Source organism: Pristiophorus japonicus, chromosome 12 (genome assembly GCF_044704955.1).
Source record: "Pristiophorus japonicus isolate sPriJap1 chromosome 12, sPriJap1.hap1, whole genome shotgun sequence".
Taxonomy (NCBI): domain Eukaryota; kingdom Metazoa; phylum Chordata; class Chondrichthyes; family Pristiophoridae; genus Pristiophorus; species Pristiophorus japonicus.
The window spans coordinates 194,138,806-194,165,347 of NC_091988.1; the positions used below are offsets into that span (position 1 = coordinate 194,138,806).

Consider the following 26,542-nt stretch of genomic DNA (forward strand, 5'->3'; position numbering starts at 1 on the left):
GAAACATAAAATTCTGGACTAGACAGGTTAGATGCAGGAAGAATGTTCCCGATGTTGGGATAGTCCAGAACTAGGGGTCACAGTCTAAAGATAAGGGGTAAGCCATTTAGGACCGAGATGAGGATAAACTTCTTCACTCAGAGAGTTGTTAACCTGTGGAATTCTCTTCCGCAGAGAGTTGTTGATGCCAGTTCGTTAGATATATTCAAGAGGGAGTTGGATATGGCTCTTACGGCTAAAAGGGTTAAGGGGTATGGAGAGAAGGCAGGAAAGGAGTACTGAGGTGAATGATCAGCCATGATCTTACTGAATGGTGGTGCAGGCTCAAAGGGCCGAATGGCCTACTCTCGCACCTATTTTCTATGTTTCTATGTTTCTATGTTTTCCTGGAGTGTATAAGGGATGGTTTTCTAGACCAATACGTCGAGGAACCAACTAGAGAACTGGCCATCCTAGGCTGGGTGTTGTGTAATGAGAGAGGATTAATTAGCAATCTTGTTGTGTGAGGCCCCTTGGGGAAGAGTGACCATAATATGGTAGAATTCTTCATTAAGATGGAGAGTGACACAGTTAATTCAGAGACTAGAGTTCTGAACTTAAAGAAAGGTAACTTCGATGGTATAAGACGTGAATTGGCGACAATAGACTAGTGAATAATACTTAAAGGGTTGGTGGTGTATAGGCAATGGCAGACATTTAAAGATCGCATGGATGAACTTCAACAATTGTACATCCCTGTCTGGTGTAAAAATAAAATGGGGAAAGTGGCTCAACCGTGGATAACAAGGAAATTAAGGATAGTGTTAAATCCAAGGAAGAGACATATAAATTGGCCAGAAAAAGCAGCAAATCTGAGGACTGGGAGAAATTTAGAATTCAGCAGAGGAGGACAACGGGTTTAATTAAGAGGGGGAAAAATAGAGTATGAGAGAAAGCTTGCAGGGAACATAAAAACTGACTGCAAAACCTTTTATAGATATGTGAAGAGCAAAAGATTAGTGAAGACAAATGAAGATCTCTTGCAGTCAGATTCAGGTGAATTTATAATGGGGAACAAAGAAATGGCAGACCAATTGAACAAATACTTGGTTCTGTCTTCATTAAGGAAGACACAAATAAACTTCCGGAAATACTAGGGGACCAAGGGTCGAGCGAGAAGGAAGAACTGAAGGAAATCCTTATTAGTCAGGAAATTGTGTTAGAGAAATTGATGGGACTGAAGGCCGATAAATCCCCAGGGCCTGATAGTCTGCATGCCAGAGTACTTAAGGAAATGGCCCTAGAAATAGTGGATGCATTGGTGATCATTTTCTAACATTCTATAGACTCTGGATCAGTTCCTATGGATTAGAGGGTAGCTAATGTAACACCACTTTTTAAAAAAGGAGGGGAGAGAAAGCGGGTAATTATAGACCGGTTAGCCTGACATCAGTGGTGGGGAAAATGTTGGAATCAATCATTAAGGATGAAGTAGCAGCGCATTTGGAAAGCAGTGACAGGATCGGTCCAAGTCAGCATGGATTTATGAAAGGGAAATCTTACTTGACAAATTTTCTAGAAATTTTTGAGGATGTAACTAGTAGAGTGGACAAAGGAGAACCAGTGGATGTGGAGTATTTGGACTTTCAAAAGGCTTTTGACAAGGTCCCACACAAGAGATTATTGTGCAAAATTAAAGCACATGGTATTGGGGGAAATGTATTGATGTGGATAGAGAATTGGTTGGCAGACAGAAAGCAAAGAGTAGGAATAAAGGGGTCCTTTTCACAATGGCAGGCAGTGACTAGTGGGGTACCGCAAGGTTCAGTGCTGGAACCCCAGCTATTTACAATATACATTAATGATTTAGACGAAGGAATTGAATGTACTATCTCCAAGTTTTCAGATGACACTAAGCTGGGTGGCAGTGTAAGCTGTGAGGAGGATGCTAAGCGGCTGCAGAGTGACTTGGACAGGTTAGATGAGTGGGCAAATGTATTTCAGATGCAGTATAATGTAGATGAATGTGAGGTTATCCACTTTGGTGGCAAAAACACAAAGGCAGAATATTATCTGAATGGTGACAGATGAGGAAAAGGGGAGGTGCAACGAGACCTGGGTGTCATGGTACATCAGTCATTGAAAGTTGGCATGCAGGTACAGCAGGCGGTGAAGAAGGCAAATGGCATGTTGGCCTTCATAGCGAGAGGATTTGAGCATAGGAGCAGGGAGGTCTTACTGCAGTTGTACAGGGCCTTGGTGAGGCCACACCTTAAATATTGTGTGCAGTTTTGGTCTCCTAATCTGAGGAAGTACATTCTTGCTATTGAGGGAGTGCAGTGAAGGTTCACCAGACTGATTCCCGGGATGGCTGGACTGACATATGAAGAAAGACTGGATCGACTAGGCTTATATTCACTGGAATTTAGAAGAATGAGAGGGGATCTCATAGAAATATATAAAATTTTGACGGGATTGGACAGGTTGGATGCAGGATGAATGTTCCTGATGTTGGGTAAGTCCAGAACCAGGGGTCATAGTCTAAGGGTAAGGAGTAAGCCATTTAGGTCCGAGCTGAAGAGAAACTTCTTCACTCAGAGAATTGTGAACCTGTGGAGTTCTCTACCACAGAAAGTTGCTGAGGCCAGTTCATTAGATATATTCAAAAGGGAGTTAGATGCGGCCCTTATGGCTAAAGGGATCAAGGCAGAGAAAGCAGGAATGGGATACTGAAGTTGCATGATCAGCCATGATCATATTGAATGGTGGTGCAGGCTCGAAGGGCCAAATGGCTTACTCCTGCACCTATTTTCTATGTTTCTATGTTTCTATTTCTACGACCCTCTATATGAAAATGTGCTTTCTGATATCATCCCTGAATGGCCCTGAATCTTGTTCTGGATTCTCCCACCAGAGGAAATAGTTTCTCTCCATCTACCCTATCAAATCCTCAAACACTTCAATTAGATCTCCCCTTAATCCTCTATATTCAAGGGAATACAAGCCTAGTCTGTGCAACCTGTCCTCATAATTTAACCCCTCTAATTTCGGTATCATTCTGGTGAATCTGCGCTCAGCCCCCTCCAAGGCCAGTATGCCCTTCCTGAGGGGCAGTGTCCAGAACTGAACACAGTGCTCCAGATGGGGTATCACCAGAGCTCTGTACAATATAACTTACACCCTTTTGTATTCCCGCCCTCATGAGGTAAAGACTATCATTCCATTCGTCTTTTCAATTATTTTTTGGACCTGTCCACTAGCTTTTACTGATTTCTGTACTTGGAACCCTAAATCTCCCTGCTCATCCACAGTTCCCAGCTTCTCGCCATTTAGAAAATATTCCGATCGATCTTTCTCAGGTCCAAAGTGGATGACCTCACACTTCCCCACATTGAACTGCACCTGCCATAGTTTTGCCCACTCACCTAACCTACCAATCTCCCTTTGCAATGTTCTGCTTCCATCTCCACTATTAGAGAAGATTAGACAAGCATATGAGGGAGAAGGGAGTAGAGGGTTATGCTGATGGGGTTAGACGAGGAAAGACGGGAGGAGGCTCGAGTGGAGCATCAGGGCCTGCATGGACTGGTTGGGCCGGATGGACTGTTTCTGTCCCGTATATCCTATGTAAACCTATCCTATGTAATTTACTGTGTCATCTAACTCAATGTTGTCAGCAATATACGATTCTCTAGTCCTTGATCCAAGTCACTTATAAATGTAATGAAAGGCTGCCTGCCCGGTTAGGCAGGTTTTGCCTCCAACCACCACAGTGAGATTTGATTATTGTGGGTTGGAGGGAAAAAGGCCTGAAAACATAAACTTAAATGAGCAAGAACCGAAGTCAAAGTCGAGACGATATTGTGCTTATCGGATTGGTCTTTGGTTGCCTCCCTTGTAATTGTCCAGATATGAGGCAGTGTGTAGCTTTTATTTTATTGGATCATTTGCGATTGAGCCTTTTGTATTCCTGGCTGAAGAGGTTTGGCTCAGGACTGCGATAATGCTGGAATTGTCTGCAGAATACAAATCCAGGGTCCAGGCTCCACATCAGAGAAAGCTCGGGGGTCTGAGTGACCCTTTCTCACTCCTGGGGGTACATTTTCACCCATTGCTGCGGCCCGGCCGGCCGCGATAGAAACCGTCCGACTTACATTCCCGTTGATTTCTGCTGTGCGGCAGAGAAACAGTTTTAAGTGGCTACAGAGAGGACCAAGTGAATTTCTTCAGCTGCCGTCTTGGGAGCTTGCTGTTGTTTCTCCTTGTCTGCCATTCAATAAGCCAAATTATGGGGTTGGTGGGGGGCGGGGTGGGGGGGGGGTGCACAGTACTGAACACAACCTCCATCACTAAGTTTCCGAGACTAGTTCTGAAGCAGCAAAACCATTTTATTTTACTTCAAAAGTTAAACCCTTTATTGGTAATATCAGCCTGCCACGTTGAGCCTGAAAACACTTAAATGACAGCTTAGGAAGCCATAGCAACAGGTTTTTTATTGGCCCAGTCTACCTCTCAATTGAACCCGGCAGGAGTAGTGGAACATCCATTTGCATGTCATTTTCGTTGAAGTAGAGGATGATACAGGACTATGGGGAAAGAATGGGGCAATGGGATTAGATTCGGATTGCTCTAGCAAAGAGCTGGCACAAACATGGTGGGTCATGTTATGTCTGTAATGTATCTATGGATGACTCCACGAGGCAATGTGGTGTACTCAAACTGTAGTGACCTTGGTCCTTTATTCGTAACTCCAGAGTGAGGCAGCCGCATGGTGGCTACCCTTTTATACAGCCCCTGCCACCGGGGCAGGAAACCCCAGCCTCCACCAGTTGCACCCTCTAGTGGTGCCAGCATAGTATATACACAGTGTAAACCATATTGATAGTACATCAGTTAAACAAGTCTCCATCTTATGCAACAGTGACTACACAGAGAGTATATCTATAGTCTGCATATTTAACAGGTCAAGTTTTCTCCTTCTGTGCGGTAAGCTTCGATATAGTTCTGTGGTTTTGTGCTGTATTCTCGTCCAGTGCAGACACAGGAAAAGCCATAGAGGAAGTTCAAGTGCAGAACAGTGGATAAAGGTTTGCCCCCATTTATCCACTGGATTGCCCACATTTTTTGGCCATTGTTTGGGGCAAAGCAGAGGAAAATCTGCTCTCTTGTCTCTTGAAAGTTAATCACTCTTGATGGAAAGCCAAAGGTACTCTTGTTATGGCAACTTCCGCTCTCCTGTTGCACTGTGTGTGCTCTTGTTGCAGCAGCCTGACCAGCAGACTTAACAGGTGGCTTTGAATTAACCTGCGCCTCCTGCAAATAACCGTCTACAAGTTAAACCCTAAGTGAATGAGATTGCAGGCTCTGCTGTGAAAAGGTTGCCTTTCAATGACATTAAATCTCTTTATGTAAGCATTGACCACATTTACAAAAGCACAGAGAGGTACTTAGCAAAGGAGGCTTGAACACTGCTTGGGAGGCAATTAAGCTCCTACATCTGATTTTCTCGTCCATCCCTCTGCCTTTTCTCCCATGTAATCAGGTTTGGCTGCTCTGTCTCGTTGCTACTTCTGTTCTCAGCTCAAATACATATTTTCCACTTCGCTGCACCAGGGCTCTACAGATGTGCCATTAGCAAATGGAGTTCTTAATTACCTGAATTAAGGGACTAAGTCAGACGCAACCTCTCCCAAATCCACAGCAAAGCACTGATCTGCGTTTTACTATTAAATCTACTTTTCTTCAGACTTATGGAAGGACTAACCTGTATGCATTTACCAATTGTGACTGTGCAAAAATAATAAAATCATTCATATCACTAATATGCAAGAATAAACTTCACGACACTGTCCCTAACATTACAGAGTAAAGCCTGGCTGTATCATTATTAAATAGAATATCCTGCTCTAAAATGCCTACAGGATTCTTGTAAAGGTAGTACCACACACTCTATAGGTGCAGGTGGGATGAGTTGTAAATCCAGTACGATTATTGTATTTTGTAAATTGCATCCTACATAAGAACATAAGAAATAGGAGCAGGAGTAGGCCATTTGGCCTCTCGAGCCTGCTCTGCCATTTAATAAGATCATGGCTGATCTGATCATGGACTCAGCTCCACTTCCCTGTCTGCTCCCGTAATCCTTCCTTCCCTTATCGCTCAAAAATCGGTCTATCTCTGCCTTAAATATATTCAATGACCCAGCCTCCACAGCTCTCTGGGGTAGAGAATTCCACAGATTTACAACCCTCTGAGAGAAGAAATTTCTCCTCATCTCAGTTTTAAATGGGCAGCCCCTTATTCTGAGACTATAGTTTTAGTTTTAGTGGAAATATCCTCTCTGCATCCACCTTGATGAGCCCCCTCATATCTTATATGTTTCGATAAGATCACCTTTCATTGTTCTGAACTCCAATGTGTATAGGCTCAACCTACTCAACCTATCTTCATAGGTCAACCCCCTCATCTCCGGAATCAACCTAGTGAACCTTCTCTGAACAACCTCCAATGCAAGTATATCCTTCCTTAAATACGGAGACCAAACCTGCACGCAGTACTCCAGATGTGGTCTCACCAATACCCTGTCCAGTTGTAGCAGGACTTCTCTGCGTTTATACTCCACCCCACTTTGCAATAAAAGCCAACATTCCATTTGCCTTCCTGATCACTTGCTGTACCTGCATACTAACTTTTTGTGTTTCAATGCACAAGTACCCCCAGGTCCCTCTGTACTGCAGCACTTTGCAATTTTTCTCCATTTAAATAATAATTTGCTTTTCTATTTTTTCTGTCAAAGTGGATAACCTCACACTTTCCCACATTATACTCCATCTGCCAAATTTTTGCCTACTTACTTAGCCTGTCTCTGGGCCCAACATTGCCCAAGCCGTTTTTTCGGCGCACTGACCTGAAGCGCGCCGACTTTGCGCGCTGAAAAGGGCGCCAGAAAAAAGGGGCCCCATGCTGGCCGCACTTCGGAGGCGTGGCGTGCAGTCTGAAGGGGGGGGGGGGGGGCGGAGCAACAGGCCAGTGCAGAAAGCACTGCTGGCATCTGCGCGCATGCTCAGTGAGGGCTGCGCGCATGCTCCTGCCCTCCCAGCGCGTCCTGTGGGCTGTGAGCAGGACCCGATGCTCGCAGCCCTTATCCCCGGCTGAAGGGACACCCAATCTCGCCGCACCCTATCCCCGGCCGAGTGGCCTCCCGCACAGGCCGGCCGGCCCGCTGAATTCCCAGGCGAGGTAGGACTTCGGTTCTATTTTTTATTTAGTGGTTGTGTTCGCTTGAGAGGTTTGATTAGGGTTGGGGGAAGAGGAGAGTTTTGCGGGGGCAGGGGGGGGGGGAGGAGGAGAGTTTTGGGGGGCCGGGGAAGAGTGTATTTGGGGGGCGAGAGAAAGAGTGTTGGCGGGGCGGAGGAGGAGAGTTTTTGGGGGGGGAGAAAGAATGTTTTGGGGGGGAGGGGGGAGAGAAAGAGTGTTTCGTATACCAGCATCTCTCTCTCTCTCGCTCTGGCTACCCTACACCCCGGTGACATCACGGCAAGCAGCTCGCATTTCACTGATAGGATTTACTTCATTTTTATTAGTATTTTAATTGTTTGAGATTTTCCTTGCAATGTTTGGTGCTTGGATGTTGAGGTCCTCTTCAGTTCCCTTCTCTCCCCTATCCCTGCCCTAACGTCTGCCGAATGTGCACTGCTTTTTCTTCACTGCCCGCAAGGTTTTTCAGAGCTGGCCACATACGCTGAACAAAGTCGATTTGGAGTAAGCTTTAGCTGGCCAAAGTGGCATAAATGGCCAAAACTGGCGGAAGTGTCTGGGAACGCCCCCTTTTGAAAAAAAAAACTGACCTAAAAAAAAATCGTATCTAACTGACTTACTCTGGAGCAAATATTTAGGGGAAAATGGCATTTTTTAAACTTATGCCAGAAAAAACAACTTACTCCAAAAAAATTGATGCAAGTCATGGCCAAAATTGGGCCCTATATCTCTTTGCAGATTTCTTGTGTCCTCCTCACAATTTGCTCTCCCACTCATCTTTGTATTATCAGCAAACTTGGCTACATTACACTCGATCCCTTCATCCAAGTCATTAATATAGATTGTAAATAGTTAAGGCGCCAGCACCAATCCCTGCGGCACCCCACCAGTTACTGTTTACCAACCGGAAAATGACCCATTTATCCCGACTCTGTTTTCTGTTAGTTAGCCAATCCTCTCTCCATGCTAACATATTACCCCCAGCTCCATGAACTTTTATCTTGTGCAGTAATCTTTTATGTGGCACCTTATCGAATGCCTTCTGGAAATCCAAATATACCACTGGTTCCCCCCTACTCATTACATCCTCAAAAAACTCGAGCAAATTTGTCAAACATGATTTCCCTTTCATAAAACCATGTTGACTCTGCTTGATTGAATCATGCTTTCCCAAATATCCTGCTACTGCTTCCTTAATAATAGACTCCAGCATTTTCCCAACGACAGATGTTCGGCTAACTGATCTATAGTTTCCTGCTTTCTGTCTGCCTCCTTTTTTAAATAGGGGCGTTACATTTGCAGTTTTCCAATCGCTGGGACCTCTCCAGAACCCAAGGAATTTTGGTAGATTACAACCAATGCATCCACTATCTCTGCAGCCACTTCTTTTAAGACCCTAGGATGCAAGCCATCAGGTCCAGGGGACTTGTCCACCTTTAGTCACATTATTTTATGAAGTACTACTTCTTATTGATTGTATAAAGTTCCTCCATCCCTATTGCCCCTTGATTATCCACTATTGGGATGTTTTTAATGCCTTCTACCATGAAGACCGATACAAAATATTTGTTCAAAGTCTCTGCTATTTCCCTGTTCCCCATCCTTAATTCCCCTGTCTCATCCTCCTGTGACATAACCTGCTGTTGCAGGAAAAAACATATCGCCCCGCCCCGCCCCCCCCCACCCCCAAACTTTGGAGCTCTGAACCCCCCCCTCATTTTTTCCTCCCTAAATGCATTCATCAGGCTTTCAAGCTCGGAACACTCAATGCCAACTAGCCATTGTCTTCCAACTTTCCGTCTTTCAGATGAGACGTTAAACCGAGGCCCTGTCTGCTCTGTCGGGTGGACATAAAAGATCCCATGGTACTATTTCGAAGAAGAGCAGGGGAGATCTCCCCGGTGTCCTGGCCAATATTTATCCCTCAATCAACATCACTAAAACAGATTATCTGGTCATTATCACATTGCTGTTTGTGGGGGCTTGCTGTGCGCAAATTGGCTGCCGCGTTTGCTACATTACGACAGTGAATACACTCCAAAAGTACCTCATTGGCTGTAAAGTGCTTTGGGATGTCCGATGGATATGAAAGACGCTATATAAATGCAAATCTTTCTTTTTTCTTTGATTTACCTTGTCTCCTTATTTACTCTTTTTAACCTTCGTGCTCTCCTGCATTCTATCTATTGGCCCTTTACTGCTCTCATTTAAACATACACAATTGTTTGTTAAAACAACTCTGAATTCTGAGCCTTTTTCTTTCTTACATTTCATATCATAGAATCATAGAAGTTTACGGCATACAAGTGTCCATTCAGCCCATCGTGTCTGCTGGCCGAAAAAGAGCTATCCAGCCTAATCCCACTTTCTAGCTCTTGTTCCGTAGCCCTGCAGGTTACTTTTTAAATGTAATGAGGGTTTCTGCCTCTACCACCCTTTCAGTCTGTGAGTTCCAGGCCCCCACCACCCTCTGGGTGAAGAAAGTTCTACTCAACTCCCCTGTAATCCTTCTACCAATTACTTTAAATCCATGCTCCGTGGTTATTGACCTCTCTGCCAAAGGAAATAGGTCCTTCCTATCCACTCTTTCTAGGCGCCCACGTAATTTTATACATCTCAATTAAATCTCCCTTCAGCCTCCTCTGCTCCAAAAAAACCAACCCCAGCCTATCTAATCCTTTCCCATAGCTAAAAATCTCCAGTCCTGGCAACATCCTCGTAAATCTACTCTGTATCCTTAGTGCAATCACATCATTCCTGTAATGTGGTGATCAAAACACTATGCAGTACTCTAGCTGTGGCCTAACTAGTGTATTATACAGTTCAAGCATAACCTCCCTGCTCTTATATTCTATGCCTCGGCTAAAAAAGGAAAGTATCCCCTTACGTCTTCCTAACCATGTTACCTACCTGTCCCACCAGCTTCAGGCCTCAAATATGATGTTATTAAATATGGTGCCTAAAATTCAAGAGTTTATACCCATCTGATTGGACAACAGTCTTCCTGAACGAACATGCATGTATGAACAACAATCAAGAAGTGGAACCTTGAGCGTTAACATTCTAGGGTCACATTAACGAGTTGGATAATATCAGATATACATTGTGCAGTAAATGTGAGGGTTATCAGGTTACCTGGTGAGGAAATTCTTTCAAAAATTACAGACAGGAAATGAGTTCGGATTACCTGCATCTTTTTGTATATACATGCCTGATGTTATTTGAACACTAAAATATGTCCGAGGGAACATAGCTCTGTTACAAATATACCCATCTAGTCCGTGGATAAGTGCATTTAATTCATACAAATGCAAAAAGTATAAATAACCAAATTCATCAACACAGCTGCACAACTAAAAGAGTGATTCATTGAAAGTGAACGCAGGTCAATGGGTAAACGTGCCACTTGGTGTGACACACAGCCATTCTCATTAGAAAAGGCCCAGATTTGATCGCTGGTCTGTGCTGTGATGATCAGCTGGTGCAATAGTGGGGGTGCTGCAATTTGTCTCAGTATCCCTACGAGAGGTTCTCTCACCACCTGCTGCAGGCCCAGTCTGGCAGCTATGTCCTTTAGGGCTCAGCCAGCTAGGCCAGTAGTGGTGCGACTGGTGATGAGCGTTGAAGTTACCCAGGGAGTGGTGAGAATGTGGAACTCGCTACCACAGGGAGTGGTTGAAACACATAACATAGATGTATTTAAGGGGAGGCTAGAGTAGCACACGAGAGAGAAGGGAATAGAGAGTTCTGATGATAGAGTTAGATGAGGAAAGACTGGAGGAGGCTCGAGTGGAGCATAAACGCCAGCATGGACTGGTTAGGCCGATGGCCTGTTTCTGTGCCGTATATCCTGTGTAATCCTATGTAAAGGGAGGAAAGAAATCAGGCAGGGTTGCCACATTCAGCTTCTCCTGGAAAGTGAAGCTGTGCAGTTCTTAGTCCAGGACAGAATTAAAGAATTTTAGGCACCGTATTTAATGCAAGACTTGCATTTCTATAGCGCCTTTCACGACCACTGGACATCTGAAAATGCTTTACAGCCAATGAAGTACTTTTGGAATGTAGTCACTGTTGTAATGTGGGAAACTCAGCAGGCAATTTGCGCACAGCAAGCTCCCACAAACAGCAATTTGATAATGACCAGATAATCTGTTTTTTTGTTATGTTGATTGAGGCATAAATATTGTCCAGGACACCAGGGATAACTCCCCTGCTCTTCTTCGAAATAGTGCCACGGGATCTTTTACATCCGCCTGAGAGAGCAGACTCTGTTTAACGTCTCATCAGAAAGTTGGCACCTCCGACAGTGCAGCACTCCCTCAGCCCTGCACTGGAGTGTCAGCCTAGATTTTGTTATGTGCTGAAGTCTCTGGAGTGGGACTTGAACCCACAACCTTCTGACTCAGAGGCGAGAGAACTACCCACAGCTCACATTTTTGAGCCTCACTGAATTAGCCTCAGAGGGGTTAAAATTGGTCCTGGGCGGGAGCGCAAAACGGGCCTCATCGCAGTGGCCGATTGTTAAACGCTCCACCTGAGATTCAGACCTATTAATGTCAATTGAACTGAATATCGGACGGGGCGAACAACAACCGGCCAATGTGTTACGCTACCGCCCAGGACCGATTTGGTTGAACAGCTTTCCAACATTCTCTCTCAGGCTTCCACATGAGGTATAGTCACTTAGGTGAGTTATTGGAGGATTGCCAGTGCCCGATGAGCCATATCCCAGAATGAGACAGTGCCTTCATGTGAAATGAGAAGAAAAAGCGGATTTGTTCTTGAGGAGTTGAATATAATGAGTATCATTTTGAAATGTCTAGTTGCCGTTTACAGAAATGCCTGAACCTTTTTGCGGGGAGAAACATAGAAACATAGAAAATAGGTGCAGGAGTAGGCCATCTGGTCCTTCAAGCCTGCACCACCATTCAATATGAGCATGGCTGATCATGCAACTTCAGTACCCCATTCCTGCTTTCTCTCCATGCCCCTTGATCCCTTTAGCTGTAAGGGCCACATCTAACTCCCTTTTGAATATATCTAACGAACTGGCCTCAACAACTTTCTGTGGTGGAGAATTCCACAAGTTCACAATTCTCTGAGTGAAGAAGTTTCTTCTCATCTCGGTCCTAAATGGCTTACCCCTTATCCTTAGACTGTGACCCCTGGTTCTGGACTTCCCCAACATCGGGAACATTCTTCCTGCATCTAACCTGTCCAATTCCGTCAGAATTTTATATGTTTCTACGAGATCCCCTCTCATTCTTCTAAATTCCATGAATATAAGCCTAGTCGATCCAGTCTTTCTTCATATGTCAGTCCTGCCATCCCGGGAATCAGTCTGGTGAACCTTCGCTGCACTCCCTCAATTGCAAGAATGTCCTTCCTCAGATTAGAAGACCAAAACTGTACACAATATTCAAGGTGTGGCCTCACCAAGGCCCTATACAACTGCAGTAAGACCTCCCTGCTCCTATACTCAAATCTTCTCGCTATGAAGGCCAACATGCCATTTGCCTTCTTCACCGCCTGCTGTACCTGCTTGGCAACTTTCAATGACTGATGTACCATGACACCCAGGTCTCGTTGCACCTCCCCTTTTCCTCATCTGTCACCATTCAGATAATATTCTGCCTTCGTGTTTTTGCCACCAAAGTGGATAACCTCACATTTATCTACATTATACTGCATCTGCCATGCATTTGTCCACTCACCTAACCTGTCCAAGTCACCTTGTAGCCTCTTAGCATCCTGGTTATGAATATGCAGGTAATTTCAAAATCCTGACTCTGAATTCTGTGATAGTTCTGGTTAGTCCAAATAAAATTCTTCCTTACCTCTAAGTCATTAAAGAATAGGTGCGTATCGGCCAAATTAAAAATCATTTCCTCCATTCGCAGTCCAAGCGACACTGCTGTGGGTGTATCCTGTCAGAAGAAAAGACAGATTTAAGCTCCAGTTCTAGCAATGACATTTAGACAGTTGCTTATACAACAACAACTTGTATTTATATAGCGCCATTAATGTATTAAAACGTCCCAAAGCGCTTCACAGCAGTATTATAGACAAAACATTTTACACCGAGCCACATAAGGAGAAATTAGGACAGGTGACCAAAAGCTTGGTTAAAGAGGTAGGTTTTAAGGAGCGTCTTGAAGGAGGAAAGAGAGGCGGAGAGGTTTAGGCAGGGAATTCCAGAGCTTAGAGCCGAGGCAACAGAAGGCACGGCCACCAATGTTTGAATGATTATACGTGAAGACGCAATTATTTTGTTCTTCATTTTCATCCTTTTACCTGGTATTTTATCAAATATTTTCTGGCTACCAAAAAAAAATCTTAGATTGATCAATTAATTCTACCAATCGATCCATGTACAGTGTGAGTCACACTTACATGGGGTAACACATGTATAGTCTGAGATACAGTGTAATGGTCCCATTGAGTAACCTCTCCAGTGTAACATAAATCACACAAGTCTCACAATGCTAACTTGATCATCCATAAAGAAAGCAAGAACTTGCATTTATATAGCATCTTCACAACCTCAGGACGTCCCAAGGAACTTTATAGCCAATGAAGTGTGGTCATTGTTGTAATGTCGGAAACATGGCAGCCAAATTGCTCACATCCAGGTCCCACAAACAGTGATGAGATAGGGAACAGATTAATCTATTGCAATGATGTTGGTTGAGGGATAAATTTTGGGCAGGACACTGGGAGGACTCCCCCTGCTCTTCTTCAAAATAAGGCCATGGGATCTTTTCCATCCACCTAAGGGGGAAGACGGAGTCTGGGTTTAATGTTTTACCTGAAAGGCGGCACCTCCAACAGTGCGGCATTCCTTCAGTACTGCATTGAAGTGTCAGCCTAGATATTGCGCTCAAGTCTCTGGAATAAAAATACATTTCAAAAATGGAGGAAAAAAAATGTCACTCCGTGTATGTTAGTCTGTGTAAGCCAATGTTTATGTAATTATTGCCCCAGATATGAAATACCCTGTGACCATGACATTACATCAACATTACCGTATACGAGTGTTTCAGATTTGAACCCACAATCTTTTGATCCAGAGGCAAGAGTATTACCACTGAGCCAAGGCTGATAGGTAGCACTGAATACGTAGGGTAACAGAGAGTGAAACACTCATATACGGTAATGTTGATGTCATCATCATCATCATCATAGGCAGTCCCTCGGAATCGAGAAAGACTTGCTTCCTCTCTTAACATGAGTTCTTAGGTGGCTGAACAGTCCAATACGAGAAGCACAGTCTCTGTCACAGGCGGGACAGATAGTGGTTGAGTGAAGGGGTGGGTGGGACTGGTTTGCCGCACGCTCTTTCCGCTGCCTGCGCTTGATTTCTGCATGCTCTCCGCGACGAGACTCGAGGTGCTCAGGTCATGGTCACAGGGTATTTCATACCTTGGGCAATGACTTTGGCTTATGCAGACTAACATTTATGGGGTAAAAAAAATTTTCCCTCCATTTTTGAAATGTACTTTTATTCCACTCCCCACCCACTGGACTTTGGTGCAGTACACGTTTCATTTATGATGGCCTCATCACAATCCATTGTCAGATGGTCAAAGCAAAGCATCAGATGTGATAGTGAGTCTATTGTATGCCTATGGTCACTGGAATAGGCTGTAGACAGGGAGAATATTCTGGCAGCCGTGTACTTCAACTGCAAAGGACCTTTGTGGGAAAACTATTCTTAAATGCTTTAGAGTTTGTGATTTGCTGTTGGTGCCAAAGTCATATCAGCGTTTTTAAAACAGTTGAGCTCTGCGATATGACACCTTTATAGAAAGTGTTTGCCCAGTGCTCTTCATCACAATGCCTCATGTTTGCAAATGAGGGGCATTACTCCTGTTGTAGGCTTGCTCTGCTAAATTGTACAATATGGAGTTGCGTCTGCTCTGCTCCAGATTCTCTTGCGACTGTCACCATAAGGTTAGTTATTAAAACTCAGCAGAGCAGGTCTCCAGTCGTTCTGGTTAACCCTTGCCACTGGATAAAGGCCTAGCTCTGTCAAGCCCGTGTGGTGGCTGATGTGTAACGGTCACCACACATTAAAAAAATCCACGCACAGGCATCTTCCACCCCCTCGATTGGAGTTCAGGACTGGGACATCGGGTCCTTCATTGAAACATCTGTGAACTCGTGTGGAAGCAAATCATCCTCGTTCGAGGGACCGCCTATGATAATGAATTATTTTAAAAGTCTTAAATGCTGGAGAGCTCCCCCGGCTTCACAGTATCCCGATCGCCCCCACCTCCACAGTCGTCACTCCAACCCCCCAATCCCCGCAACCTACCCAAAGATTCACCGTTGTAAAATGGGAGTGAGGTGCCTCTGAAGGCACGGCCGGAGAAAATCTGGTTCTCAAGTGAAGTGGGTTTAAAATATATATTGTCATTTTCACTCAGTGTTGGAGTAGGATAAGTGTGGAGCTTGTCGTAGGCTGCTGTAGGCTTTAGGAACATTCTCTAGAAGTCAGATCGTCAGGTTAACCCCCTCTCTACTGGTGCTGTACAGCAGCATTTTTTGAGATGGGGAAGAGAAAGAAGTTAGAATTTCTCCATTATCAATATTTTCATTCCCTTATGTAATAATTACCACTTAGAGAGTTTCACCTAGGAATTTGAATTTTTGTGTCAGTTTGACCTCAGCTCTCAAAAACTTGGCATTGAGATAAAAGGAAGATGTCATTGAGGCACGGTTTATACCGGATTTTGAATGTTCCTGTGAGCTTGATGCCTCAGAGGTTGGTATCAGATTCTCCAGACATAGCATAGAACTGACATTAAAATGTGACCCTTGTGAGACCCTTATTATAACATTACAGAAAACCCTTCTTGTAAAGACTAAGTGATAGAAAACATATTTAGGGTGTAAATTAACTTCACAATTCAAAGAGTTTAGATATTATAGAAGTACATTGCTCGGGGACAGGGAATGTGTATCATGTTTACCCCGACTTGGTGCAGCAGAGCTCAATGCAGACTTACAAGTTACTGAAATATTAATAAGGCAAAATATGTTACAGTTTAAATTTTGTAACTACTTTTTTAACCTAAAGAATTAAAATAAAACTTTATTCAGTGCAGAAAAAAAGACTCGGGCCTTTATGCAAAATCGAGAAGTTGCAAGTCACGGTTTCTACTGATATTCATTTGATTTGAAGTTACTCTTCGATGAATACTTTGTCCGAACATTAAGATTTTTACTTTTAGGTTCCATGACCTAGATTTTACTCTGTTGAAATGGTCAACGTGTCTACATGTTTTTTTTCTCTTCCAGTGGTAGCTGGTAGACTGGGATGAGTCCGAACAAGTAGTCTACCTGAGTGATGAGGGAGGCTGGGTTGTAATATGTTTAAGGGTGCAGGAATAGAGAGACCTGGGGAACAGGTCTTCATACACAAATCGTTTACATACACAAATCTTTGAAGGCGGCACGACAAGTTGAAAAAAAAGCACATGGGATACTTGGCTTTCTAAACAGAGGCAGAGAGAGTACATTAGCAAGGAAATTGGACTAAACCTTTATAAATCACTGGTTGGGCATTAGCTGGTTGTATTGTGTTGGTTTGTTGCTGTAGGTCCTTTTACCCTGGGCTATCTTATGATGAAGGATTGTGTAGAACGAGCCTATACTCTCTGCAGTTTAGAAGAATGAGAGGTGATCTCATTGAAACAGACAAGATTAAGAAGGGGATTGACAGGGTAGATGCTGAGAGGTTGTTTCCCCCTGGCTGGAGTGTCTAGAACTAGAGGGCACAGTCTCAGGATAAGGGGTAGGCCATTTAAGACAGAGATGAGCAGGAATTTCTTCACTCAGAGGGTTGTGAATCTTTGGAATTCTCTGGCCCAGAGGGCAGTGGATGCTGAGTCTCTGAATATATTCACGGCTGAGATAGATAGATGTTTGGAGTCTAGGGGAATCAAGGCATATGGAGCTCAGGCGGGAAAGCGAAGTTGAGATTGAAGATCAGCCCTGATCTTATTGAATGGCGGAGCAGGCTCGAAGGGCCGTAGGACCTACTCCTGCTCCTATTTCTTATGTTTTTATGTGCCCCTGAATTATATGTGCCTGGAGTCCAACTATGTCAGAGAGAATAAGGGATCTTAAAAAAACAACCTTATTTACCCTATTAAAACCTATTACTGGTTTTTGACACATCTGGGTCAAAATCCTGGAAATCCCTACCCAACACTATGGGAGTACCTTCACCACACGGACTGCAGCAGTTCAAGAACGCAGCTCACCACCACCTTCTCAGGAGGCAATTAGCGATGGGCAATAAATGCTGGCATTGCCAGCGATGCCCACATCCCATGAACGGATAAAAACAGATTTTGAAAGCCTCTATGAAGTCTCCCCTTAACCTTTTCTGCTCGAAGAAGAAACAATCCCATTTCTCTAGTCTCTGCACATAACTGAAGTCCCTCATCCCTGGTAACTCTCCTCTGCACCGTCTCCAAGGCCTGGCCATCCTTCCTAAAGTGTGGTGCCTGGAATTGGACACCGTACACCAGCTGAGGCCTAACCAGTGATTTATAAAAGTTTGGCATAACTTCATTGCTTTTGTACTGTCTGCTTCTGTTTTGAAAGCTTTTTTAATAGCCTCATCAACTTATTCTGCCACCTTCAAAGATTTGTGTACATGAACCCCTCCCGCCCCCCTGCACCCCCACCGCCCCTCCCCGGGCCAGGCCTCTCTATTCCTGCACGCCCTTTAAAATTCTATAATTTAGTTTGTCCCACACTAGGGACTGGAGCGCATAACTCTAGGCTGACACTCCAGTGCAGTGCTGAGGGAGTGCTGCACTGTCACAAATGCTGTCTTTCAGATGAAACGTTAAACCGAGGCCCCGTTCTGCTCTCTCAGGTGGACATAAAAAGATCCCAGGGCTTTATTTTGAAGACGAGCAGGGGAGTTATCCTCAGTGTCCTGGCCTATTAATTATCCCTCAATCAACATCACTAAAAAAAAAACAGATTATCTGGTCATTATCACAATGCTGTTTGTGGGAGCTTGCTGTGCGCAAATTGGCTACCACGCTTCCCACATTACAACAGTGACTACACTCCAAAAATACTTCATTGGCTGTGAAGTGCTTTGAGACGTCCAGTGGTTGTGAAAGGCGCTATATAAATGCAAGTATTTCTTTCTTGTATTGCCCCTCCTCATTCTTTGATTAATTGCTGTGATTAGTCAATAACTCCATTATTGTTGTATCGTGCAACTACCAGGATAGTAGAAGGCAAACTAGATGGACCGTGGTCTTTTTCCGCCTATTAATTCTTATATTCCTATTTTTATTTACCAGTCCTCTGCTGTTGCTACAGTCACCAATCGTAACTCCTGTTACGAGGTGATAAATACAACAGTTTAAAACTTCAGCTAGATTGTCGTGAAATAGATCATTATTACTTCCTGTTCAACAAATGTATATTGCTGACTGTGGAATAGTTCGCCGATCTCAATATTCCCGATAACTATAACACAATTAATATGACGGTTTAAGGAAACACAGTTTGTGGCCTGCGCTCAAAAATAAGCACAACCACATGAAGGCATTCAGCATTCCACATTATTTCAAATTTGATTTGGCTCCACCAAGTGTCAGCAACCTCGGGGTTTGCTAAACCAGAATAATTGATTTATTAAGCCTTTAAAGTTGAACAAACCCCTACTTTGTAAACCAGGATAGGCCTTTCCTTGCAATGACTAATCAAAGGCATAGCCTGCAGCAATCACTAGCCTGAGATTCTTTCTTATGGCTTCCTTCAAAACAGAAATGCTTCTCAAAGTAGGGACTTTCACAGTTCATTGTGTAGCCATGCAACGGCTGAACTCAAGAGACAGGTGCCAGGTGAGCTACAGCTGTACCAGAAGCCACGAGTAGGCTGTGTGGCCATGGAACTTACTCCAACAGTTGACGCAGAAAGACAGCTTTTTAGAATCAAAATATACCATGGACTTTGCCGTAGAATTCAAGGGGGGAGAAATTTAACTCTTGGCCACCTGTTTTGCGCCTGAAAAACAGCAGCCAGGAGCAGAAAATCGAGGGGGGGGGAGGGGTTGCTGGGAGAGGGGGGAGTTTTGGTCGCCCTATTGACACCCAAGGCCCACCTGAGGCCATATTCAAGCGGGCCTGTAAATGGGCAATCAGCCTGACCACCTGAAACCAGAATAAAGCTGTTTTTCTGGGCAAATCAGGTTCCGACATCGGTTGCAAGACCCCGCTGCTAAACTCAGGGGTAAACGGACACAGCTTGCATCACACGAGAACAGTGTAGTCATACCGGGTCTTGAGCAGTTGAAACAGTGGTGCTTAAAGGGACCACTCGAGGCCACTCAAAAAACGGCCACAGCATTTTTTTCTAAGTTATGTTTTTGTGGAGGTAGAAGGGGCAAAAATGCTCCCCTCAGTGCCACTAAAATACCGCGGGCCGCCGATGGCCGGGCTTGCCCCACTCGCTTTGCTTTCCAAAGTGCATCGTGTGGCCCGGCACTGCGTTTTGGGTGCCGCCCCGGTGGTCCAGCGGAGGGCATCAGAGGCCCGGCAGAGTGCACAGCGGCCCTCCCCTTTAACCGAAGGGGAGGGGGCGTTGAACTGCGCCCGCGCTATGCAGGGCAGCCGCGAAGGTGCTGCCAATCGCGTCCCAGTATCGCCCCGGAACCTGCCCCGTCAGGAAGTGCAGCGGGCGAGATCGTGCTCCGCTTCACGCGACGGGCGGTGACTGCAATTTCGTAGCCGGGCCGGGACTTCCGCGATGGCTGCAGGAAGTCCCGGCCTGAATCGGGACACTGGGGAATTTGTCCCCCTTAATTTATTACTGCGTCTTGCTAAAATGTTTAAAGTGAAAGGTGCTATGTGGTGGTGGGGGGGGGGGGACTAGGACTTGAAATAGGGAGAAGCAGTAAAAGAATGGCACTTCTGGTTGTGCTATACCAGTTTGTTATTAGGGAAAGAATGGGGCCTTCATTATTCACTGCATGTAGTAACACCACTGTTCCCGGAGTGGGGAGATGATTGGGTAATTCCCCCGTCAATCACGCCTGGAGATCGCAGTGCTGTCAGTGACTGGGATTGATTTTCGCGCATCATTTGTATGTAACTATCCTCCACCCGCTGCATTTTGCTGGAGAAATCACTCTGCTTTTATCGGGTGTCACTGCTGCAGTTTCGGGCAAGAGTTCTGTTTGCTGTAGTCCATTTCAAATAGACTCTGCGGACTGCTTGCTGCAGTGCGCTGTTTAACCAGGCTCTGTTTGCTGTGAGCCCTGCCAGAGGTGCAGCCCCACTTCCAACTCGTTGGCTGACACAGCGACGTCAAACGCATTGTGTCCGAAGGTCGGCTTCATCATTAACTGATCTGCTGCCAGGCCAATACTTCCCCATTATAGGGTGGGATCATTTCAACTGAGAATCTGTTTAATTGGGTATCTCAGGCCACCGAATAAGTAACTAAAGCAGTGCCTTAAGGGTGTGGAGCATGGAGCATGGGCACTCATGCTGATGCATGATATAGTGGGCCTACAGACAATGGGCCTGAAATTCCGTCCTCGCCGGGTGTTTACAAAGTGAGCGTGGACCTGGAGAGGCCTCACAAAAGCCAGTTTTCGGGACGCGATGCGCCAAACACCGGCTTTTCCGGTTTTGACAGACCCTCCGCATCCCCGGGAGAAGGACATCCGCGCGGGAGAGATTGGGTTATTTGCCCAACTCATGCCCAGCGAATGGCCTTCAAACTCTTACGCCTGGTGAAAGCAGGCGCATAGCTTACTTTTGCCAGCGTAAGCGTTTTAAAGCATATAAGAATTAAATTTAATCATACATTTTTAATGTTAAAAACCCTGTCCATTAAGATAAGTTTATTTTAAACCCTATTAAAACACATTGAAAAAAATTCCCCAAAATATGTTTTTTTCTAAAACATTTAATTAACTTTAATTTTAATTGATTTTAAATATGTGAGCTGTGTTATTCATTTATTATGTTGTGTTTCTTGTTTTAGGGGGTTATTCTCATTGATAGTAATGGGATCTCAGAGAAACGGAGTTCCCATTTTTATCAATGAGAGTACTGCATTGTGATTGGTGGTCCAGGCCCACGTGACTCCAGCATGCCCGTACGTACGGAGAAGTCCTGTCCCCGTACGCTGTGCATCGAATGAAGGCCTCCGACTGCAATCGAAAGCGTCTCCAGGAGCACCGGGTATTTTCGCAACATTTTTTCAGGAATTTTCCTCCCCAATAACATTTAACTCTGAATTACTGCTGAACAATGTGAAAAAAATCCCACACAAATTAGGATTTCAGGCACACAAGCATGACCATAAACCAGCTGCTCAATTAAAGAATAAGAACAAAAAGCAAAATGGTGCGGGAGCCGGATTTTCAGTTCTAATGAGAGGACGTCGACCTGAAACGTGAACCCTCCTCTCGCCACAGATGCTGCCTGACCCCGTGTGTTTCTGCCTTTTCAGTCTTTACGACGCAAATCTTTCCTCCTCCTTCCCCTTTCCCTGTCCCATGCACTGCCTTAAGAATCTGTTACATCTCAAACTTTTCTAGTTCTGACGAAGGGTCACCGACCAGAAACGTTAACTCTGTTTCTCTCTCTCCACAGATGCTGCCCGACCCGCTGAGTATTTCCAGCATTTTCTGCTTTTATTTCAGATTCCAGATTCCAGCATCCACAGTATTTTGCTTTTGTAAAGGATAGTTAGTAACTACACTCCAACCCTTTTTAACACAAAGTTAAAACCTTTATGTGCTGCCTTGTTTTTCTTATTCTCTCGCATATAATTGTGGAGATCTTATTTTTCCGGAAGTAATCTTTAGTTTTTAAAGCCTTGCAACATAATTGCAGGATTCAACAGGTACTGCTAAGTTTTTTTTTGTGTGTGTGTGTGTGTGTGTGTGTGTGTGTGTGTAACTGCAGCTGAACAGACTGGCGTGTCTCTGTGATAAGCGTTTCCAAGTAATTAAACTATTGCTGTCAGTTTCTACCTCGCAAGGAACATGCTTTGTGTTCGAACTGCGAACGACAGCATCTCGATTATCTCAAAGAGCCCATAGCAACTCACTAATCCCTGCCTAACCTCTGGTTGACTCGCATACAATTAAACCCACATTGAATACTGGTCTAATTTTAATAAAGTACACTCCCCTACACTTACTCCACCCCCCCCACAGACACAATAGGCTACTTTGAGCCTCATCACACTATATTTGATAGAACACAGGGCTCTCTTTAAACGCCTCTCATTGGGACACTTTTCTTGAAGATCTTGAGAATGGACAGATTAAGTGTTGACAAGTTTGAAAAAACATTTGCATTCACCCGAATTAATATGATTTCAGGGAATGCTGCAGTGTTGTTTCATTCTGAATAAATGGGAAATCTGCCAAAATTAACTCCCTGATGTTGGTGATAAGCGACATGGGAGCAAAACGAGGCCATTCAGCCCCTCAAGCTTGTTCCGCCATTCAATTAGATCATGGATAATCCGTACCTCAACTCCATTTACCTGCCTGTGCTCTATATTCTTCAATACCCTCCCCGAGCAAAAATCTATCGCTCTTAGTCTGGAAAATTGGAATTGACCCAGCAGCCACAGGCTTTTTGGGGGGAAGAGTTTGAGCTTTCCTCTACCCTGTGCATGAAAAAGTACGTCCTGATTTCCCTCCTAAATGGAGAAACTCTCATTTTAAGATTAAGCCCCCTTGTTCTGAATTCCCCCATCAGGGGAAATAGTTCTTTATTTTTACCCGATCGAATCCCTTTATCATTTAAAGACTTTGATTAGATCACCCTTCAACCTTCTAAACTCAAGGGAACACAAGACAAGTTTATGCAACCTGTCCTCATAATTTAACTCTTTAAGCCCTGGCATTATTCTGGTGAATCTGTGCTGTACCCCATCGGAGGCAAGTATATCATTACTACGGTTCAGTGTCCAAAACTTAATGCAGTATTCCAGATGGGTCTGACCATGGCTCCGTGCAACTGAATTTGCACGATCGTGCGGAGACAACGTTGGTGGTATTTCTCCAGCGATTTGAGGTGTCCGCTGTATATGGTCCACGTCTCTGAGCCAAATAGGAGAAATACCACCAACGCTGTCTCCGCAAGATCCTGCAAATCTCCTGGGAGGATAGACGCACCAACGTCAGTGTTCTCGCTCAGGCCAACATCGAAGCACTGACCACACTCGATCAGCTCCGTTGGGTGGGCCACATCGACCGCATGCCCGACACGAGGCTCCCAAAGCAAGCGCTCTACTCGAACACCTACACAGCAAGCGATCCCCAGGTGGGCAGAGGAAACGTTTCAAAGACACTCTCGAAGCCTCCTTGATAAAGTGCAACATCCCCACTGACACCTGGGAGTCCCTGGCCAAAGACCGCCCTAAGTGGTGGAAGAGCATCCGGGAGGGCGCTGAGCACCTCGAGTCTCGTCGCCGAGAGCATGCAGAAAGCAAGCACAGGCAGCGGAAGGAGCGTGCGGCAAACCAGACTCCCCACCCACCCTTTCCTTCAACGATTGTCTGTCCCACCTGTGACAGAGACTGTAATTCCCGTATCGGACTGTACAGTCACCTGAGAATTCACTTTTAGAGTGGAAGCAAGTCTCCCTCGATTTCGAGAGACTGCCGATGATGATATGCAGCTGAAGTATCCTCTCCTCACTTTTGAATTCCAATCCCCTTCAAATAAAGGCCAAAATTCCATTTGCCTTTTTGATTACTTTTTTATACCTGTGCACTAGTTGTTAGTGATTTGTACACATGGACACCTAAACCTCTTTCTTTTTCCACGGCTCCGAGTCTCTCACATAGAATTATAGAAATTTAAGCATGGAAGGAGGCCTTTTCGGCCCATCGTGTCCGCGCCGGCCGACAAAGAGCTTTCCAGCCTAATCCCACTCACCATTCAGTAAACATTCTGATTTTTTTTCTTGGTGCCAAAGTGGATGACCTTGCACTTCCCACACGTTGAACTCCACCTGCCACAGTTTTGCAAACTCCCCCAGTCTATCTATACGCCTATGCAACGTCCTGATCCCATCTACGCTACTTATTGTGCTTCCTAACTTAGTGGCGTCTGCGAGCGTGGGCATACAACTTTCTATTCCTTCAGCCAAGCCGTTAATATACGGAAAAGCGAGGAGGTGTACCCGCCCAGGGGCGGCAGCAAGCTGGCTCGGCTGCCACCGGGGGAACCAGGAATACGGTCCCCAGCACTATGTGATTGACCCAAGAAGTGACCTCGGGGTAGGAGAGGCCCATGGGTTCCAGGCGGGGCCTAGAGGAGCAGTCCCGCTCCTTGTGGCCCACACGGAAGCAAAACAAAATGTAATAAGTTACCTTGCTGGTCCACTCCTGGCCTTGGCCGCTGTTCCAGACAGGTTTTGCCTGGTGCGGAAGCCACCACTGCTCCTCCTCTCAGGCCTCTGCTTACAAGGACAGATCAGGTCCCGTTGACTTGGCTGGACCCCGTCAGCTTGGGGTGGGTGTCCTGGTCACCCGCAGTTTAAAATTACAGATGGCCATATTGAGCTGGTAAAACAGTGGGCAAGTCCACCACTCCATTTTTAACTGCCCACCCACCTAGTTTCCACCGGGTCGAGAGAGTTAAACTCGAGCCCTCTGTCTTTGATGGTCGATTCCAGTAACATCCTCCCAACTGATGTTAAACTGCGGGATCTTACATTGAATTAGATGGACTGTACAGCACTGAAACAGGCTATTTGACCCTGCTTATGCTCCACACCAGCCTCCTTGCACCTCTCTTCATCTAACCCTACCAGAATAACCTGCTGTTCCTTTCTTCATATATTTATCTAGTTTTCCCTTAAATGCATCTGTGCTATTTGCCCTAACTACTCCTTGTGGTAGCGAGATCCACATTCTGACTACACTTTGGGTAAAGAAGTTTCTCCTGACCTCTTGTCTCTTGTGCTGGCTAGCGTACCGACTGTATTGATATAGACTGCACACAGTGTCCGTAACTAGATTCTAAGTTGCCTGAAAATAAACTGGTCACTAGTCTGTGAAGCTGAAGGTCACAATTGGGCCTGAAGTATTTTTGCCGGGGCTAACTGAACAGATGGGTATTTTATCTATCATTTATCCTCCTCAGCAGGTCCACTTTGAAAGAGGGAGTCTTGTTATCAGGAATCAATTTTTTAAAAATCAATCAATGATCCCTTTAAAAAATTAAAAAGTTAAACTATTAAACAATAAGAATGTACTTGTAGCTATGTTTCTGTTTTGTCCATATTTTGTTGATTTAAAAAAATAATATATGTTTAAAAGCACCTTAATGCTCCATGCGATGCCGTGTGGCACCAAGTCACACAAGGTAAGGTTTCAGGTTAGATCCATAATCGTTGCTAAGTTGATTGGTCCCAATCAAGATGTCAGTGGAGGGGTCACTACAATTGACCTTCATGACCTAAGCTAAAGGGGAGAAGAAACAGCCATGGTTCCCATTCCTGACTGCAGTATAATAACCCTTGCTGAACAAGTTCATGTGTGTGGATGTTATGGAAGTACACCATTGACCTTGGCTGTGATGATCATGATTGAATTCATGAGCACAATCTAGACTCACGCTCTAGTGCAGCACTGAGGGAGTGCAGCACTGTCAGAGGTGCCGTCTTTCGGATGAGACGTAAAACTGAGGCCCTGTCTGCTCCACGGGTGAATGTAAAAAAATCCCACGGCACTATTTCGAAGAAGAGCAGGGGAGTTCTCCCCGATGTCCTAGCTAATATTTATCCCTCAATCAATATCACTAACAACAGATTATCTGGTCGTTATCACATTGCTGTTTGTGGGAGCTTACTGTGCGCAAATTGGCTACTGCGTTCCCTATATTTACTACACAAATACTACACTTTAAAAATACGTCATTGGCTGTAAAGCACTAGCACTTTGGGACATCCGGTGGTTGTGAAAGGCGCTATATAAATGCAAGTCTTTCCTTTCTCTTTTTTTGAATTATCATGTCAGACTTCACTGCCTCAGGCTCACAGTTGAAGAATGAACGCTTGGTAAAATGATTGAGGGTAGCTGACATCCATGATCCATACCAGCATGAATTGGTGGCAGGGGAGGGTTGGGGGGGGGGGGTGAAGGGGGGGTGGGGTGGCCAGAGAGGGATTATTTGTCCATACATGGTTGATTCCATTGGTGAACTGCAGTGCAGCATTACTGAGCCTGAAACAAGCCCGTGGGACTCCCAGTGTGTTCTATGGGATCCTCTTTAGCCTTGCGTCTT

At 44.9% G+C, this 26,542-nt stretch overlaps 1 protein-coding gene across 2 annotated transcripts in view; it reads right to left on the reverse strand.

Annotated features, from left to right (window-relative positions):
• The window catches only part of LOC139277629 (eyes absent homolog 1-like), a 234,800-nt gene that overhangs the window by 25,441 nt on the left and 182,817 nt on the right, over positions 1-26,542 (reverse strand). For both annotated transcript variants that reach the window (XM_070896366.1, XM_070896365.1), the window contains exon 11: positions 13,074-13,163. In XM_070896366.1, coding sequence (XP_070752467.1) covers positions 13,074-13,163 — 90 coding nt within the window. The remainder of the gene's footprint in view (positions 1-13,073; positions 13,164-26,542) is intronic.